The sequence below is a fragment of the Enhydra lutris genome, unplaced genomic scaffold (assembly GCF_002288905.1).
Source record: "Enhydra lutris kenyoni isolate GAN:26980312 unplaced genomic scaffold, ASM228890v2 scaffoldscaffold52, whole genome shotgun sequence".
NCBI lineage: Eukaryota > Metazoa > Chordata > Mammalia > Carnivora > Mustelidae > Enhydra > Enhydra lutris.
Genome location: NW_019154136.1, coordinates 8,331,337 through 8,351,949, shown reverse-complemented (window position 1 = coordinate 8,351,949; position 20,613 = coordinate 8,331,337). Strand labels below are relative to the sequence as shown.

The window sequence follows — 20,613 nt, the reverse complement described above, 5'->3', positions numbered from 1 at the left end:
GGCAGTGTAGATGGCTGTGGGCAGTGTAGTTGACTATGGGCAGTGTAGTTGGCCGTGGGCAGTGTAGATGGCCGTGGGCAGTGTAGATGGCCGTGGGCAGGCCTGGCGCCGGCGTGGGTAGTATAGATGGTTATGGAGAATGTAGATGGCCAGGGGATGACCGTGGGCTGTGTAGATGGCCGTGGGCAGGGCTGGTGACGGCAAGGGCAGTATAGATGACCGTGGGTACTATATAGATGGCCGTGGGCAGGCCTGGCGCTGGTGGGGGTAGTGTAGATAGCCTTGGGCAGTGTAGATGGCCATGGGTAAGCCTGGCGATGGCAGTATAGATGGCCATGGGCATGTAGATGGCCGTGGGAAGGCCTGGTGCTAGTGAGGGCAGTGTAGATGGCTGTGGGCAGTGTAGTTGACTATGGGCAGTGTAGTTGGCCGTGGGCAGTGTAGATGGCCGTGGGCAGTGTAGATGGCCGTGGGCAGGCCTGGCGCCGGCGTGGGTAGTATAGATGGTTATGGAGAATGTAGATGGCCAGGGGATGACCGTGGGCTGTGTAGATGGCCGTGGGCAGGGCTGGTGACGGCAAGGGCAGTATAGATGACCGTGGGTACTATATAGATGGCCGTGGGCAGGCCTGGCGCTGGTGGGGGTAGTGTAGATAGCCTTGGGCAGTGTAGATGGCCATGGGTAAGCCTGGCGATGGCAGTATAGATGGCCATGGGCATGTAGATGGCCGTGGGAAGGCCTGGTGCTAGTGAGGGCAGTGTAGATGGCTGTGGACAGCCAGGCCTGCTCATGGCCATCTACACTGCCCACGGCTGTCTACACTGCCCACTCTCATGTACACTGCCCACAGCCATCAAACTATCTATGGCCATCTAGACTGCTCATGCCAGTACCAGGCCTGCCCACAGTATCTACACTGCCCGTGGCCATCCACACTACCCACAGCCATCTACACTGACCTCGGTCGTCTCCAATGGCCACAGCCGTCTGCGTTGCCCACGATCTTCCACACTACCCAGGCTAGCGCCAGGCCTGCTCACTGTCATGTACACCGCCCATGACCATCAACACTGAAAACAAGAGCGCCAGGCTGGCCAAAAGCCACCTACTCTGCCCACAGCCATCTAAATTGCCCACACCATCGCCAGGCCTGCTGACGGCCATCTGTACTACCCACGGACATCTATGCTGCCCAGGACAGGACCAAGCACCCACGGCCATCCATTGCCCACAGCCATCTACACTGACCACAGCAACGCCAGGCCTGCCCACGGCCATCTACACTGCCTAAAGTCGTCTACATTCCCCATGGCCATCTACACTACCCAAACCACTGCTCAGCCTTACCATAGCCGTCTACACTGTCCATGGCCATCTAGACTACCCACGCCAGCTCCAGGCCTGCCCATGGCCGTCTACGCTGCCCATGGCCATCTACACTGCCCATGGTCATCTACACTAGCCATGAACATCTACACTGCCCATGGCCATGTACAGAGCCCACGCCAGCAGCAGGCCTGCTCACAGCCATGTACTTGCTGTTTTTTTCAGTGTAGAATGCCATGGGCAGTGTACATGGCCGTGGGCAGGCCTGGCGGTAATGTGGGCAGTGTAGATGGTTGTTGTTAGTAGCCACTGCCTTTAGCCAGTGCCAGGCCTGCCCACAGCCATCTGCACTGCCCACGGCCATCTACACTACCCACCACAGCACCAGGCCTTCCCATGGCCGTTTCCAGTGCACACGGCCATCCGGACCGCCCACGGCCATCTACACTACCCTCACCAGTGCCAGGTCTGCCCACGGCCACCTACAGTGCCCATGGCTGTCTACACTCTGAAAAGCAAAGGGCAGAATCCCATCAGGGCAGCTGAACAGCTGGAACTTTGACCCTCACTGGGCGAGACTCTGGGGAGCTGGGCGGGGGTGGGCGGGCGCAGATGCGGAGCTCCTCCCCCGCCAAGACACTGCACAACAGCTGGCGTGCAGAGCAGCAGCTGAGAAGCAGCAGCGTGCAACACTCGGGGGGTCCCCGGCAAGGAGATTGGTTCCCTAAGCTCAGAATGTGTGGTGCCTGGCAGGGATGAGTGGGACGTGTCCAAGAACAAACGAGGGGTGGGCACCACAGACTCTGTGCCAACAGTGCTCCTCTGCAGATGTGGCTCCCGGAGCCAGGCCTCGGCTGCAGGCCTCCCGTCCAGGAGGCCCTCAGGAGCCCTGCTGCTAGCACACGTCCTGCCCTCGTGTGCTCCTGAGCTGCGCACCTCCTCCCGTACCGTTTGGGCCAGCCCACAGAGAGCGGGGCCACCCCCAAGGTAATGCCTTGGGCGAGGGGAAGAGGGCCAACGTGCCATCTGACGCAGCCCCTGTGGCAGCCTGGGGGCTCCACCCACCCACAGACGACTGGGAGCGCGTGCCCTAGGGGTGGGAGCTACTCCAGCTCTGCCCAACGCCAGGCCATCTGTACTACCGTCACCCGCTCAGGGGCAGCGTGGCCCCACACTGGCCCGTCAGCACCACAGGACCAGTCCCTGCGCATGATATGTAGAGCAGAGGACAAGAGAAGAAAAAAGAACTACAAAAACAACTGTAAAACAAGTAACTAAATGACAATAAGCACACACCTATCAAAAATTAGTTTGAACGTAAATGGACTAAATGCCCCGATCAAAAGACACAGAGCGAGGGAATGGATAAAAAAGCAAGATCCAGCTCCATGCTGCCTAGAGAGACTCATTTCAGACCTAAAGACACCTGCAGACTGAGCATGACGGGATGGAAAAGCATTTATCAGGCAAATGGAAGTGATAGGAAAGCCTCGTGACAACACTGAAATCAGACAGACGAGACTTTAAAACAAAGACTGTAGCAGGAGACAGAGAAGGACACTACGTAATCATAATGGGAACAGTCTGACAAGATCTAACAATTGTAAATACTTATGCACCCGGGTGGGAGCACACAACTCCATAAAAGCAGTTAGTAACAGACAAAAAGGAAGTAATCAATAATAACACCACAACAGTAGGGGACTTTAATGCTGCACCACATCAAGGGACAGATCACCGAAGCAGGAAATCAGCAAGGAAACACTGGCTTTGAATGAGACATCGGACCAGACGGATCTGATATAGTCAGAACTTTCCACCCTACAACAGCAGAATACGCATTCTTCTCAAGTGCACATGGGACCGTCTCCAGAGCAGATCACTTCTTATGCCACAATATTAGTCTCAACAAATTAAAAAGTTTAAGTCCTACTATGCATCTTTCCGAACCACAACACTAGGAAACTAGAAATCACCCACAAGAAAAAGTCTATAAAAAATACAAGTACATATACTTCACATAACATGCTACTAAATAATGATTGGGTCACCCAAGAAATCGAAGACAAAATAAAAAAAATACATGGAGACGAATGAAAACAAAAATACAGGGCTCAAAATCTTTGGAATCCATTAAAAGCTGTTTTTAGAGGGAAGCTTATAGCAGCAGAGGCCTACCTCAAGAATCAAGAAAAATCTGACCAACCTTACACCTGAAGAAGCTAAAAGAAGAACAAACAAAACCCAAACTGTTTTACAACAAAGTAATAAAGATCAGAGCAGAAATAAGTGAACAAGAAACCAAAAATACAACAGATCAATGAAACCAGAAGCTGGTTCTCTGAAAGTAGCAACAAAACTGATAGACCTTTAGCCACAGTCAGGAGAGAGACACAGAGAGAGGTGGGGGACTCAAACAAAGATACGAAACAGGAGTCATAGAAACCAAAACCACAGCTACACAGGATTATCAGTAAATATTATGAAAAATTAAATGCCAACAAATTAGACGACCTAAAAGAAATGGATAAATTCCTCAAAACATAATACCTCCCAAAACTGAATCAGGAAGGAAGTGAAAATATGAACAGACTGGTTATCAGTAATAATAATAACAAAACTCCCAACGAACACAAGTCCAGGACCAGACAGCTTCACAGGCAAATTCTACTAAACATTTAAAGAAGAGGAGTTAATACCTATTCTTCTGAAACTATTCCAAAAGATAGGAGGAAACCTTCCAAATTCATTGTATAATGCCAGCATTGCCCTGATACCAAAACCAGATAAAGACACTACAAAAAAAAAAAAAAAAAAGGAACTGCAGACCAATATCCCTGATGAGGACAGATGCAAAAATCCTCAGCAAAATACCAACAAATCAAATCCAACAAGAATGATTAACAAAGTCATTCTCCATCATTGTATAGGCTTTACTCCTGGGATGCAAGGGTGGTTCAGTATTTGCAGGTCAGTCATATTGTGTGATGTGATACATCAACAAGAGAAAGGGCAAAAACCATATGATCATTTCAAGAGATGTAAAAAAAAAAAAAAAGCTGATAAAGTACAACATCCGTTTACAATAAAAACCCTCAACAAAGTAGGTTTAGAGAGAACATACCTGAACATAGTACAGGCCATCTATGAAAAACACACAGCTAACACTGTACTCGGTGGTGAAAAACTGAGAGCTTTTCTCCTAAGGTCAGAAATAAGACTAGGATGTCCACTCTCATCACCTTTACTCAACATGATAGTGGAAGTCAAAGACACAGCAATCAGACAAGAAAAAGAAATAAAATGCGCCCACATTGGTAAGAAAGAAGTAAAACTTTCACTATTTGCAGATGACAGGGTACTATATATAGATAAACCTAAATTTTCCCCGCAAAACTAATAGAACTGATCAATTCAGTAAAATCACAGGATATGAAACCAATATCCTAAAACCTGTTGCATTTCCATACACTAATACCACCATAGCAGAGAAATTAAGAAAACAATCCCATTAACAATTGCACCAAAAATAATAAAATACCTAAGAATAAACTTAATCAAGGAAGTAAAAGACCTGTACCTGGAACACTATAAAACACGGATGAGAGAAACTGGAGGGGTGCTGGGATGACTCAGTTGGTAGAGCATGTGTGACTCCTGATTTTACCGTCAAGCCCAATGTTGGCTGTGAAGCCTACTCGAAAGAAAGAGAGAAGGAGATAGAGAAAGAGAGAAAGAAAGAAAAGAACTATAGAGGACACAAACAGATGGAAGGATATTCCCATGTATCTAAGTTAAATACGAAAATAATTAATTTAAATATTAAATATTCCTTTAATATTTTAAAATATTATTAAAATGCCCATCGTACCCAGAGCAAATACACATTCAATTCAATCCCTATCAAAATAGCATTTAAAAAAAAGTGTTCAAAAGAGCAGTTTTCACAGAACTAAAACAATCCTAAAGTTTATATGAACCACAAGAGACTCTGAGTGGCCAAAGCAATCTTGAGCAAAACTGGAGGTATCCCAATCTCAGATATCAAGTCACACCTGAAAGCTATAGTAATCAACACAGTATGGTTCTGCCATAAAAACAGACACAAAGATGAGTGGAACAGAAGGGGGAGAACCCAGAAACAAACCCACGATTATGGTCATTAATCTTTCACAAAGGAGGCAAGAATATACAATGGGAAGATGTCTCTTCAACAGATGGTTCTGGGAGAACTGAACAGGGACACACACGAAAGAAACAGGACCACTTTCTTACATCCTGCACCAATGTAAGTTCAAAATGGATTAAAGACCTAAATGTAAGACCTGAAACCATAGAACTCCTCCAAGCAGCACAGGCAGTAATTTCCCTGACCTCAGCCCTAGCAGCATTTTTCCTGGATACGTCTTCTGAGGCAAGGTAAACAAAAGTAAAAATAAGTTATTGGGACTTCATCAAAATTAAAGCTTCTGCACAGCGAAGGAAATAATCACTGGAACTAAAACACAGCCTACTGAATGGGAGAAGATGTTTACAAATGACGTATCCAATAAAGGGTTAATATCCAAAATATACTAAAAAAGTTATCAAACTGAACACCCCAAACCCCAAGAGCCCACTTACAAAATGGGCAGAACATAGGAACATACATTTCTCCAAAGAAAACCTACAGACGGCCAACAGACACATGGAAAGAGACTCAGCATCAGGGAAATACAAATCAGAACTAACTGTGAGCTCCCACCTCACACCTGTCAGAAAGACTAAAATAAAAACCAGATGAAACAAGTGTTGCCAAGGATTGGGGAAAAAGAAACTCTCATGCACTGTTGGTGGGAATGCAAACTGGTGCAACCACTGTGGAAAACAGGACGGAGGCTCCTCAAATAATTAGAATTACCTCATGATCCAGTAATTTCAGTGCTGGGTATTTACCCAAAGAATACCAAGGCACGAATTCAGAAAGCCATATGCGCCCCTACATTTACAGCAGCGTTATTTTCAACAGCCCAATTCTGGAAGCCGCCCAAGTGTCCATCTGTCGATGAATAAAGAAGATGTGGTGTATACACACAATGGAATATTATTCAGTCGCAGAAAAGAAGGAAATGCTGCCATTTGCAACACCACCCGTGGATCTAGAGAGTATGATGCTGAGTGAGTCGTCAGAGAAAGACGAATACCATACGATTTCATTCAGATGGGGGATTTAAGAATCAAGAGAAACAAGCAAAGGGACGAAGAGACAAAACCATGAAACAGACTCTTAACTCTAGAGAACTGATGGTTCCCAGAGGAGGGGGTGGGGTGTTGTAACATAGGGGAAGGGGACGGACACGACACTCATCATGGTGAGCACTGAGTAGTACACGGGAGTGTTGGACCACTGCATTATAGTCAGAGCCTAACGTGACACTGCCCATTAACGGCACTGGAAGAAAATAAAATACAAAAACGCTAATTCAGAAAGATACGTGCACCCCCAAAGAACTGTCAAGTCACTCAGTTGTACACCTGGAAGTGTAAAGCACCGTATGTTAATTATACTGGATTCTTTTTCCAAATGCAGACCACAAAATGCCCACTCTCGTGTTAGTTGAGTTCTAACTCCTTTCTACAAATATCCGTGTATTTATACGAATATCCGTGTAACTCGTTTATACAAATGTCCTGTCCTCCTTAGCTTCATCTTGGCAATTATGAAAACCCTGCAAGTCTGTAGTTAGGAGATGACTTCAGGACCCCATCTATAACCAGAATATGAAAAACAGCATCATCAACTCAAACATTTCCTCGGGATACATGTGAAAATTCTCTGCTAAGTGCCTGTGTTGCGGTGGTTCCTGAACTGAAGTTCTTCCTTCCACAAATGAATTATAACGTACTTGAGAAGTATTTTTAAATATGGAAATCTACTTTCGGTGTGCCTCAACTGTGATTCGAAAACTAGATGTATGTAATCTGTTTCTCAAATATAATTAACTCACAGTGTCTGGCGTAAATTCAAGACTACCAAAAAAATTTTTTTTAAGGATTTATGTATTATAGAGAGGGGTAGAGTCAGAGAGAACGAGGGAGCATGAGCAAAAGGGGCAGAGGGGAGAGGAGGAGAGAATCCCAGGAAGACTCCCCACTCACCGTGGGAGCTGAGCCTGACATGGGGCTCAATCCCCGGACCCTGAGATCATGACCCGAGCCCAAACCAGGAGTCAGAGGCCCAAGTGACTGCACCCCCCAGGCACTGCAAGGCTGTACATTTTTTTAATGGAATGTTCATCTCTACATTCCAAAAAGTCAAATGGTCAAGAGTGCTGGGTGGTTGAAATCGGAGCTCTGAGAAAGGGAGGCCACCTTGGAGCGCCACAGGATAGCCGCCACAGCACTGGCGGCCCTGCACAAGCACTTGGGAACGCGTCAGAAAATGCCACTTCCCCGGGGCATGGGGTTTCTGTTCTTTGCAGCATCTGCAACACCGGAAATAGCACCTGGTATGCAGTAGGTGCTCAATCAGTATCAGCTGAATGCCATCCTTTCACAAACTAATGCCTTGTTCTCTCTTCATTTGTAAAAGTGCTTTGGTCAGACAGACGTTCCGATTTTGTACAATTTTGTAAAAGAAAAAATTCAAACACCTACCTGGCAGAAGGCATTTTGACTCAAAGTAGAAGCAGGAATGTTTTCTCTCTTTTGGAGCTAATTTTTCACATTTCTGGAGTGCAAACACTAAGTCTAAACCAAGGAGCCTGAAAGAATGAAGTGTGGGTTTTGTTGCCACACAGTAAAACAGAACTCTTGTCTGTAGAATAATAAAATTACTAATTAATAAAAGTAGCCAAGTGAACCATTCCTTTTAGGGCTGCAGATTCATTCTTGACGGTATGTCATTCCTTCCAGAGCATTCGCTGTTACACCCCAGCTACACAGGCACTCTGTTGGGCTGACACATGATGTTTGAGTCATTTCCCTTCAGAATAATATGCTGTGTCATGATAAATAATACCAAAAAAAAAAAAAAAAAAAAGGACGCTCTCCCTTTGGGAAATTTCAAGGGAACTGAACAGATTTGTGCTTGTGAGTTCCTAGCTTCAAGTCCAAAACCAACATGCTGGCCACCCTCGCTTTTTTAGGAAATGTGACAGATATTCAGAAACCCATTTCTACTTACAGTTCTATCTTGACTAGTAAACAAGATTCTCATCTACTCTGATCTGTCACAAGCATTCAGGTTTTTTAAGGTTTTCAACCCAGTGTATCCACTGGTGGAAATTAGTTATGATTCAAGGATATTCAGTTGAGGTACCTGTCTCAGAATGTTTTTTCCTATTTTAATATTATTTTTCATTTTTATTTTTATTATGATCAGTTAGCCAACATATAGTACATCATTAGGTTTTGATGTAGTGAAGCATTTGAGATGGGTCTTGCGAGTTGCATAGGGTGCCCACAGTGTATGATTTTACAGAGCCAAAAAGTCCAGAAAAGCCAGCCAAAGGATCCTTTTCCAGGACAGAGAAAGATCTCACATTCATGTTCTACCCAAAATTCGTAGAACAGTGGGACCGTGCGTTGACTTAAAAGGGGTCTCGTCTCCTACGTGTGCAGTAGTTATGAAGAGCACATGCTCCGTCAACGTCTCGGGGAACTCGGGTTTGGGATTCTGTGGGTCCTATGGTGCCTGCCCAATGGGCTTCTGGAAGAGAACAGATGTGCGAGGAGTCTGGAACTCCTGCTGTGTCCCCCGCTGAGTTTTAGACGTTAATTTGGCTTTCAAATTAACATCAAAAGGGACATGGGATGGACATAATTTAAGGAAAAGGGCTTATTAGAAAAAAAAGACAACTCTAGTTATGGCATGACTTGTTCTCGGTCCCTAAGTGGCCGTGTAACCTGGTGGAAAGCGACCTCCCCGTGCAGACGCCAACAGCAAAGTCACTGCCGCCCCGTCGTTCCAGTTCAACCCACGTTCCGACCACAGAACCAAGTCCTGAGCTGTATGGGAGTATTAACTATTTCCTGCCACAGACAGAGGGCAGTGATGGTTGATTCCACTTCATCTGCCAAACGGAATGCTTAGAATTCATCGCATTTGGGTTGCAATTCAATCACGAGACCATTTGTGAAAGTATCACACCTTGTTGTCTGCAAAGGAGGAAAACAGAGCCGGTCCTAAAGCCCCAAGAAGTGCCTAGAGCAGAGGCGCTCGACCTCCTTCCTGGCGTCCTGTTTCCCCTCTGCCCGTGGGACAGCCTTCAGGGCTCCATCTACAGGGCTCCATCTTACCCCGTAAGAACCCTGACATTTGTGGGGTGATTACTTTGTGCTGAATACTGTCCCCAAGCCCTGGGTATGTGTACTCTCATTTAATTCCCACAACAAACCTACGACACAGTCTATCATTTTCCCTTTAGATCATCATGTTAATACAATAAATAAGAAAAAGTCCTTGACCTTCTCATTACTTTCAAGAAGAATATTTGATAAAAATCAATATGAATTCATGAGAAAAACATTGCAGATAACAGCAATGGGGGGTGGGACACCTGGGGGACGCAGTTGGTTCAGCGTCTGCCTTCAGCTCAGGTCATGATCCCAGGGTCCTGGGACTGAGCCCTGTGTTGGGCTCCATGTTCAGCTGGGAGTCTGCTTCTCCCTCTGCCCCTCCTCGACTCATGCACACTCTCTCTCTGAAATAAATAAAATCTTTAAAAAAAAAAAAAAAGGAAAAAGCAGTAGGGGATTTTGTTCATCTGGAGAAGTGTGTCTACTGAAATCTTACGATCAGACATCACCCCTGGGGTTAAGGTGCTCAATGACCTTATTGTGCAAATCTGATCATGGCAGATACGTACATCTAGTCGTCACGCTGTGCACCTCAAATATGCACCATGTTCTAGGGCAATTCTACCTCCATAAAGCTGGGGAAGGTAAAAACAGCAGATACTTGCATATGGACATAAAATCCGTTATGTCCACTTGCACACGCTTGTGTTCATGCACACACGCACACAGGTCCCATTACATCACCCACCACCCCCGTGAGATGGGCACCGTTACTCCCTCTTTATAGACGAGAAACCGATGTGCTGAGGGGTGAGTCATTTGCCTGACACCACACAGTTGGTGAGTGGTTCAGCTGGGCTTTTAAACAAAATATATCTCGGTGTAAAGACCGTATTCTTAAACTCCATGTTATTGTGGCTCAAATAGTAGTTTACAAGCGTGCCATGTTTTACATACAATAATTCCTAACAGGTGTTTAGAAAAATGACTTTCCTCAGCCATCAATACCATTAACTTGTTTCCATGTAATCAGAATTACTAGTAAATCTTCAACCAAGTAAGCAAGAGGAAGAAAAGAAAGCAGTGCTTCTGCTTCATCTCCGCTTTGAACGAACACAAATGAAGGAGTCATAAATAAAAAACAAACATCACGCCTGCAGGGATCACTCCTACGGCGTCCCACACTGAACGTCACAGCCAGCGTTACAGCAAGGGAGAGAAGGAAAAGGTCCCAGGTCTGGGAAGGAAAATATCACATTCTCATTATGCGCATGCTACATGGTTGCTTTTATGGAAAAATGGGAAAGAATCATCAAAGGAAATGCAGTGAGCAAGGGAATATAACAAAAGAGAGTCCGATTCGCCATCAAGACATTGAAAGAGGATGTATTGATCTGTATGACAGCCACAGTTCGAAAATAAAACTGAGGAAAAGTGTGCATGTATGGAATGGGATCGCAATAAACACAAACACCTTAGAATAATCCTATTAGAACTATTATAGCCTCTGCATTACACATTATAAATCACCGTTGAGAGAAAACTTTAAAAACTGGAATAAAGTGATACGTCAAGTGTCGAGATTTTTAAGAGGTGAATTCTCAGTCGTTACCGTATGTTGACTGTAATTTGAACAGAGATCTCACAAGGTTTTTGTGGGCACTGACAGATTAATATAAACACTGATATAAAGCACAAAGGACCCAAAACAGTCAAGACAACTTGAAAATGAAGTAACAAAACTGAAGAACTATGATTAAAAATATTTACAGATTTATAGTAGTTAAGACAACATGGCAATGCCAGAAAGTTGGCGGCGGGGGGGGAATGCCAAATGACTCCACAGAACGTTAAAAAGATAAGTTGCCCATATTTGTGATGTAGGGCCCGGGCGGCAGCCCAGAGATTTGGGGAAAGAGTCCTCGTTAAATAAAGGCTGCTCTGTCAGCTGCAGCTCTGGAGGGAGAGAAGCGTAAAGGAGCAGTGAGCCCGACACGTAAACTCAGTTCCAGGCGGAAGACAGCCCCAGAGAGAAGGATGAAGCGGTCCAAGTTCCAGGACGTGAGGGGAGGATCTGTGTGACTCTGTGTAAGCAAAGATCCTCAACCAGGACAGCAAGAGCTGTCACCCAGAGAAACAAAATGATGAATGGGTCCCCTCTACAATGCAGAAGCACTGAGGAAGGAAGGAAGGAAGGAAGGAAGGAAGGAAGGAAGGAAGGAAGGATCGCTCACACAAGGAGAAAACGCTGAAACCAGGGAACCGGCAGGTGACACCTATATGCAACGTGTAAAGGCCTCCTGCAGGACGGACAGCGCGGCTGAACAGCTTAAAAACGCAATCAGACAGCACGGAGCCATCGAGACGCAGGTCCCAGAACTGCTCAACTCAAAAGATGGAAACTCTACGCGGCAGAGAGAGGGGGGGTGCACCGGGGACGATCGTGCCCTGAGAGTGGGGATGGAAGCTGCAACCACTGTGAGAAAGTGTCCTGTCTTCCAAAGCTCTGCATGCTCCAGTCACCCACGGTCCCCCTCGGCCGGGAGAACATGTGCATCAAAGACCTGTGTTCCCAGCAGCCCTGTGCTGCAGAGCCCCCCACCGGGGCAAACCAAATCCTCAGCCCCAGCTAAAAAGAGCCATCGGTGGAGCTCCACACGGGGCTAGAGCAGACTAGCCCTGCATGAAGTATGGCTTCCCCAACAGAATGAGGTCATTTCCTGCTCCCTGGATCTCGTGCACTCGAGAGGCCCCGTGTGCGCGGTATGGTTCCAAGTGATAAATATTTCAAATATCAGCAAGACAGATCTTCAAGTTTAGAGGTCACGAAGGCAGTGGTTGCTCTTGTACGGTTAAGAAGTATTCTCAATGCTTACGTTTGTCTTTCATTCTACGTTCATGTTTTCATGCTCTTGTATGCTTAAGAAGTATTCTCAATGAGTACGTTTGTATTTCCTTATATATTTATAGTTTCAATATTAATGTTTTACTACTGATAGTTGTGATCTAAAATCAGTAAACATAATAGATCAAATAAATTTTGTAATTTAATAATGATCCTAAAATTTATGCTTACGAATAGGGATATATATGAATGAATAACATTTAATAAATAATATTGAATAAATGGAATTTGGTTTTAATTAATGTAGGAGAGTAATAAGACATTAATATTAATTGTAATATTATTTTAGCTACAGAATGGATGTCAGCACCTTAGAAAAAAATTGTGGAACAAAAAGAACCCCAGCACCAATATTCTTTTTTTTTTTTTTTTTTTTGGCTCATGTAGGTTCCGTGCCCAGCCTGGATTCCAATGTGGGGCTTGAATTCACAACCCTAAGACCAAGACCTGAGCTGAGATCAAGAGTCAGACGCTCAACCAACTGAGCCACCCAGGCGGCCCTCCAACACCAATGTTCTGTGTAACACCATACTTCAGGAGAACTTGAAGAACTGTTAAAAGTGAACTCTGGAAACAATCTGTCTTTCCTTTGTTTGCAAGCATATGAGTGATAGACATGGAAATGTACATCAAATAATTCAAAAAGTACTAGTTCGATAATATACACAAAAATCTTACGAATAAAGAAAACCAAAGAAAATGAATTTATCCTAAAGACAGCTATTCAAATAAATACTCAAAACAGAATTAACTCCAAGGGTAAATCTGGCTTGCAATACTAATTGTAAAGTGGAAATTCTGAAGACACCCAGGAGTTTTGCTGTAGTGGGATGATGGTGTGTTAGGATATTGTGGTGTGTCCGTACACAGAAGTGAGTTAAACAGGGCAACAGAAATACAGGATAGGCAGAATGCTCCTACATTATATGAAAATGTGTATGTTTTACATACATATATAGACCTGTGTGTGTGTGTGTGTGTGTGTGTAAAACAACTGAAGGAAGAACAGAAGTGTAGGAAACTTTTGAAAAGACATCTGCCAAAATACTGTTTCTAGGAGACCATACCGAAATAAGTGACTTCTTTCTCTATTTCTCAAATTATTTGGGTTGTGTGTCTTTTTTTAAACGAAAAACTCATTTAGAACAAAACTTCACAGAGCGGAATAATGAGTATTTTGAGTGTTTTGGAGACAGGATCGGCCTTCTGGGAAAGCAGTGAAGACGGGCGAACATCCCTGAGATGACGAAATGCAACTGGTTGACCGACGATGCTGATTTCTAAACATGGTATGGGTTCCTGGGAGAGAAGCAGCAGCTCCCTCAGACTTCAGAACAGCAGGAATTTAAAAAAAAAAAAAAAAAAAAGGATCTAAATGTTCTGTTCGGGTTCTGTTTCCCTTCATGTCACCCCCATGGCAGGGCGCTTGGGTGGCTCAGTCAGTGAAGCATTTGCCTCTTGGTTTCAGCTCAGGTCATGATCTCAAGGTCGTGAGATCCATCCCCACACTGGGCTCTGTCCTCAGCATGGAATCTGCTTGAGATTCTCTCTCTCCCTCTGCCCTCCCCAGCCTCAGGTTCTCTCGGTAAAAAAAGTAAATCTTAAAAAAGAAAAAAAAAAAAACAAAAAACTATGCACACCATGGTTCGACCCTGACTTTTTCACTAGACCCCTGGTGTCACTGGGCACTTAACACAGATAAGAGGTTGTCAGAGAGCACTTGCGTACCTTCGGTCTTTTTCCAGTAGACCTTCACCTGCAGTTGGTTGTCTTGATAAAAGGGGGCTCCGATTTCCAGGAGCCGCGCGGGCCGTCGTCGTTGGAAAGGGGGCTGCACGTGCGTCGCGCTCTTTCCCGTTTTCCCAAGTTGCTCTTCTGCAACAGAGTAGAACACTGTGATGTCCGGGTCAAAAGTAATCTGTTATCAGTACACAGTCGCCGGGTGGGACAGCTGCTCTGACTTAAAAAACAGGTGTGAGGGGCGCCTGGGTGGCTCAGTGGGTTAAGCCGCTGCCTTCGGCTCAGGTCATGATCTCAGGGTCCTGGGATCGAGCCCCGCATTGGGCTCTCTGCTCGGCGGGGAGTCTGCTTCCTCCTCTCTCTCTACCTGCCTCTCTGCCTGCTTGTGATCTCTCTCTGTCAAATAAACAAATAAAAAAAAAAAATAAAATCTTAAAAAAAAAAAAAAACAGGTGTGAATGGTATTCCTCATTATATATATTTTTTGTAGTTGTAAAGAAAATAAGTGAAATACTATGGAAATACCTCATGGTCTCAATAGCCAAACTACAGAAAGAGCCTAGATGTCCATCCACAGATGAGTGGATAAAGAAAATGCGGGATATATACACAATGGAATACTATGCAGCCATCAAAAGAAATGAAATCTTGCCATTTGCAATGACGTGGATGGAACTAGAGGGTATTAGGCTGAGCACAATGAGTCAATCAGAGAAAGAAATTATGCTATGATCTCACCGATATGAGGAATTTGAGAAACAAGACAGAGGATCATAGGGGAAGAGAGGCAAAAAATGAAACAAGACAAAACCAGAGACGGAAACAAGTCACAAGAGACTTTTAATCTCACAAAACAAACTGAGGGTTGCTGGGGGGAGGGGGGGAGGGAGAGGGTGGCTGGGTGATGGACACTGGGGAGGGTATGTGCTATGGTGAGTGCTGTGAAGTGTGTAAGCCTGATGATTCACAGACCTGTATCCCTGAAACAAGTAATACGTTCTATGTTAATTAAAAAAAGAAAAAAAAACCACGTGGCCTGAGAACAATACAGAGAAGCTCTTCCTGGACAACCCAGCATTATACATCAATGCCCAGACAAGGCCCTACATGTTCAATAGACTTTGTACATGAAATACTAAGGGTCAGCAAATGCAGTGCAATGATACATCAGACGGGGAGTGGAGCTGAAGGGTGCATTCATCCGTTCATCCATTCACTCCTTTCTTGTCAGTACTTAGTGACCACTTCCCAAGTGTCTGCTAGTGAGCCAGAGACTGCAGATACAGAGCTCGTGCTTCGGGAGTGGACACACGTGCGAGTGATCCCGCACACAGTGGAGGGTGCTCCCAAAGGCTCGCTCACAGGGCATAGTCAGGAGGGAGCACAGGGAGGAGAGAAGGAGGTGTTTGCATCTCACAAGCAGCTGGTGCCTGTGCTTTGGAAAAGCAGCCAAAGGGTGTTTGTGGAAACGAGTTACAAGAAGAGGCTAGGACGGCTGCAGGAGAACGCTTCAGGAAAGACGAGACTGGGTCCCTACGCATATTCACCGCTATTTCTTAATATGACTTTCCCCCACTGTGTAACCCTGCGTTTCCGTGTAACCCTGCGTTTACCGCGTACGTGTTGCAAAGCCAGGATGATGTAAACGTGATTCAGAATGACCCCAAGCTCAGATGTCCCACATGCAGTGGCACCCAGAGGAAGTCTCTAATCAAACAAGACACCAGGAAACGTTCCTCCGAATGAGGTGATTCAAAGTGGGATTTCTACCACCCTAGGCCAGGCCACATCTTCCCCGTCACGGTTTCATGGCGTAACCGGCTCTGCTTTTACTGTTCTCTTCGTTCTCCTGTTTTCATGCAGCTGCAGCTTTCCTATTTGTGCCGTTCTTAATCCCTACGGTCTGTCAGGCTCCCTCATCACTAGGTTCCAGGCCCCGTTCGCTCAGAATGCACTGGCTGGCTCTCCTTGTCCGTGTTGGGTACGACACTCTGTCCTTCCGTTGTCCCCACCTGTCTGCTCTGCATGACTATTTCTATTCTTACCGTCATCCTACGAAACAGAGCAGGGTCAACCGGCTGTTAGTTGGCCCTCAACTGAGGGCTGGACGGCGAGCGTTTTGGCTTCGGGGCCTGCGCGGTCCCACCCCAGTCCTCAGCTCTCCTGATGGCTCAAAAGCAGTCACAGACGATCTGCAAACAAGGGGTGTGGCCGTGGGCCACTACCATCTTATTTACAAAACCAGGCGGTGGGCCGGATGTGGCCCGTGCGCCACCGTTCACAGACCCCCGAGAAAGTGACATCAGCCTGCACATATTCAAAACGAAAACCCATGGGGTTCAAAAACACTAACAAGAGTGTCCAGTTGCACGCAGGTGCGGCCATGGCAACAGTGAGCTGTAACCCCAGCGCCATCTTCCGTCACATTCCCGCTCTCCCATGCATCATGGGCCACTTCCGTTCACGGAGCCAGGCTATCAGCTACAGGGTTTTGTAATAAGGATGTCAGAATGTCCCACTGACCTCACATCTCTCCTTTACCCAATGCGTAGTTTGGGAAGCGGCATGGTTAGCAACTCCACCAAACCTTCTGCTTTCTGAGTCCCAGGAGCCCCGGGGAGGAGACCAGACTGAGCAGCACATAAGGTCCACCGATAAGAACCTTTCCCGACGGGCCCGTGAGGTGCGCGTGCTTGGGAAGATAGGAGCCCGGGGAACGTGTGGGGCACCTGCACTGACCACCCACCACTCCTCACACCGGCACACGCCAGGATCACCTACCCAACGATTCAAAGGGAAGGGACACTTAGTTACTCAGCTTCTAACGTACAGTGTTGTGCTTTCAACAGTTGAAATAAATGTTTGGATTCCCAAGACCATCTGTGAGGCTCCAAATCCAACGTGCGTACGGAGGGTTTATCACACCACCGGCCAGTCTCAGGCACACGCAGGGTGTCCTACAATTCAGCTCAGTTCTGACACCATGGACCCTAAGACGGCATCAGATCCCTACAGACATCATCTACATCGGGGGTGTCCCCCTGACACCGTCTACACCGTCTACCTTCAGATGACATCGGATCCCCTATGGACACTGTCCATGTGTAGGGGGGTGTCCCCCTCTGACACCGTGTACCCTAAGATGACATCAGATCCCCAACAGACACCATCCATGTCAGGAGGGGGTGTCCCCCTCTGATACCGCCTACATCATCTACCCGCGGATGGCACCGGCTCTTCCCGGGTAAGGGTTCGGTCCTGGAGGACTGTGCCCCACTTTGGACACTCGTCACCATTCCAGGTTGTCACCTGTGACTCTCACTACCTCTATTGAGTGGAGGTTCCAACCACCAACTCCGTGAGCTCGATTACTTTGCTACAGTGGCTCACAGAACTCAGAAACATTTCCTCACTACGTTACCTCCCAGTTTATTCTAAAAGGGTGTAGGTCAGGATGAGCCCGGTGAGGAGATGCCCAGTCAGGTCCGGGAGAAGGAACACAGCTTCCGCGCCCGCTGAAGACCAAACTCATTCTGCTTATTACAAACCACAGCCTCACCGGCTCCTTCGTGAGAGGCGCTGGGTCATCCCCCAGCGAGAACCAGCAGCACAGAGAGCTTGGAGCACACACGGGCTGGGTCCAGACAGAGAACCCACAGGGCTCTCGGGCAAAACTCATCCCTTTCCTGATCACCACGGACGTCAAGGATCCTGCTGGTCAGAGCAAAAGTATCTGTTAACTAGTAACTAAGGACTTAACGATTTTCACAAATGAACTTATGGTTTGTGAAACCCCTTTAATAATCTGTGACTTTGGGAATTTGCCAAAGGATAAGCAAAAGTTTAGATACTGTGGCTAATCTCTACGTGAATTTTGCCTTTGTACTTTATTATGTCCTACACACAGTTTTGTTTTCCATTACATACACGTAAGGATGCCGTTTTCTGTATCTCAAGATGGAAATGTGGTTGCTTTACTGAAATGCACAGACGCGTAGGGTTGCCGAGCCCCACGCCACACGGAAAGGACAGAGACGTGGGGCTCCGTGCTAGGAGCGTGGCCCTGGCTCTGAGGGCCAGTCCTGCTCCGTCAGTATCAAATCCAAATGCACTCAAATCATTTCTACGTGTTGTGAAAAGATCGGAGGTCTGACGGATACTCTATGGGTCCCAAAAGTGAGACAACGGAACGAGTTCGCTATTTTTTTCAAATGTCAAAGTTCTGATTAATTTTACAGATCAAGTGCCTCAGCGTATTTCCGCTCTGCTCCATTTTTGTTCTGAAGAACTAGAAGCAAACCCCAGCTGCCTCCCGCAGCTAGGAAACCAGGGTCCTCCTGCCTCCAAAACGCAAGCTGCATTTCCAGCCAGACTCTTACATCCTTCCTCCTTCGAGGGGCCCTTTTATGATACGACGTGAGCAGTCAGCTTCTGCTTACGTGGAGGTCTTTGTCACTGAAACGCCTAGTGGCCCGCAGACCTGGGAAAATGGAACTCAAAAAGTAATTTACATGCTGGCATTTACTACCCTCTTTCCTATAAGACGTCATTTCCCTTGCTTATGCCATAAAGTTGTAGTTACTCTTTATTTCTCGTTGGTCTGCGATGAAATTTACAGTGTTCTTCTTAAAGTCATACACTAGGGGCGCCTGGCTGGCTCAGTCCACTAAGCGTCTGCCTTCAGCTCAGGTCATGATCTCAGGGTCCGGGGATCGAGTCCCGCATCAGTCTCCCTGCTCAGCGGGGAGCCTGCTTCTCCCTCTGCCTCTGCAGCTCCCTCTGCTTCTTCTCTCATTCTCTCTTTCTCTGTTAAATCAATAAGTATTTTTTAAAAGGAAGAAAAATCATACCCTAACCTTCACGAGATTGCATTTCAACACGAGCATGCGACATCCTTACAAACGTTCAGCTACGTCCTGCACAGTCCTTGGCGAAGCCTGTCTCTTCCGCAGAACCAAACGACATGCGTCAGGCCAGGTCATCCGAACGATTCATTTCTTCCTTCTCCTCTGCCACCTTTCTGAAGCCACAGGAGAGGCGTCAGCTAATCCTCAGAATAAAGTGGCCTCTGAGGGGTTCACTGTTGTAACCCTTCACTGACCAGGTGAAACATTACCGAATTTTACAAGGGGACTAGAAAGTGACATTAGCGCTCAGAATCAGGCTGTCCAATGAAGGCGGACTCAGGCTGCAGGTCACAGAGGGATTCCTGCTTATGGAGTGACACGGCTCGGTGTGTGTGCACGTGGGGCACAGCCACGGGCACATCTCGGCTCCGTGACCTACATGAGAGCTTGGTTCGGTGGATGTTCTTTGCCGAGTCGGAAAGCGCTGGGCTTCGACCCACGGTGGAGTCTGCCGTATGCGCAGGGAAGGAGGTTTCTGCCTCGCGCTACAGAGGACGGGGAAGAGAGACGTGATGTGTTCCTGCTTACGGGGAACCACGTGTCTTTCCGAGACCGAGGAAGCGGACTCTCTGTGCCATATGGCTGACGGCGTGAGAGAGGCAGGTCTACGACCATCCTGGAGCGAGTGGGAGACAAAGCTAGTCGAAGAGCGTCTCACTGACCCCGGTCGGCTTGTGGGGGCTGTAGCAGCAGAGTGGGGAAGCCCAGATGCGCCTCTGCGGGGCCCCAGAGCCCCCCACGCAGCTCCGTCCGGGCGCGACCCCCGCGAGGGACGCCCCGAAGAGCCCTCTACAAGGGGATGCTGAGCTCGGAGTCTTTCCCTCCTTGTTCTCAGCTGTGGGAGCGCACACGAGTCACGGCAGTCTGCAGGCCCACGCCAGTTTCTCATGGGGAAGGACTGTTGTTTACCAGAACAACCAGGACACTAAAAGGCAAACTTACTTTACATGACGGATGAAGTCCCCACCAGGACGAACAAAAGGTCTGAAGGATTTGGGTCTGAGGAGGAAGCTGGGGAGGGACAAGGGGGAAGCAGTAAAGGACGAACTCTGGGGAGAAGACGAAGAGGTGACAGAAGGCAGAAGGGGGACAGACCTGTTACATGGCGAGTATTTCTAAAGCACGAGTTGGCTGCCATCTGCAAAACGGGTAGTTAAGAAAGAGTGGAGACAAATACAAATCAGGACAGTATTTTAATTCTAAGAAAGAGGTGGGAATGGCCTAACATGGCAAAGAATTTCACAGATCCCACGTGCAATCTGACATTAGAGACAGAACGGCTTTTTAAAGAATGGAATTTCTGGAGAAAAAGGAAAGAGAACCCTGAAGAAGATGTCTTGGGCTCCGGTGTGAACAGAAGGATGAAGGGTGAAGCCATCTGTAGCAGGAGAGCCCGGGAGAGGAGCAGGTGCGCTGAGCACCTGTTAGTCTGAGCACCTGTTAACTGCAAGAGC

General features: G+C 46.9%; 1 protein-coding gene across 1 annotated transcript in view; it reads right to left on the bottom strand.

Annotated features, from left to right (window-relative positions):
• The window catches only part of LOC111157196 (anosmin 1), a 171,190-nt gene that overhangs the window by 7,753 nt on the left and 142,824 nt on the right, over positions 1-20,613 (bottom strand). The window contains exon 9 of the mRNA XM_022518486.1: positions 14,241-14,387. Within this exon, the coding sequence (XP_022374194.1) occupies positions 14,241-14,387 (147 nt within the window). The remainder of the gene's footprint in view (positions 1-14,240; positions 14,388-20,613) is intronic.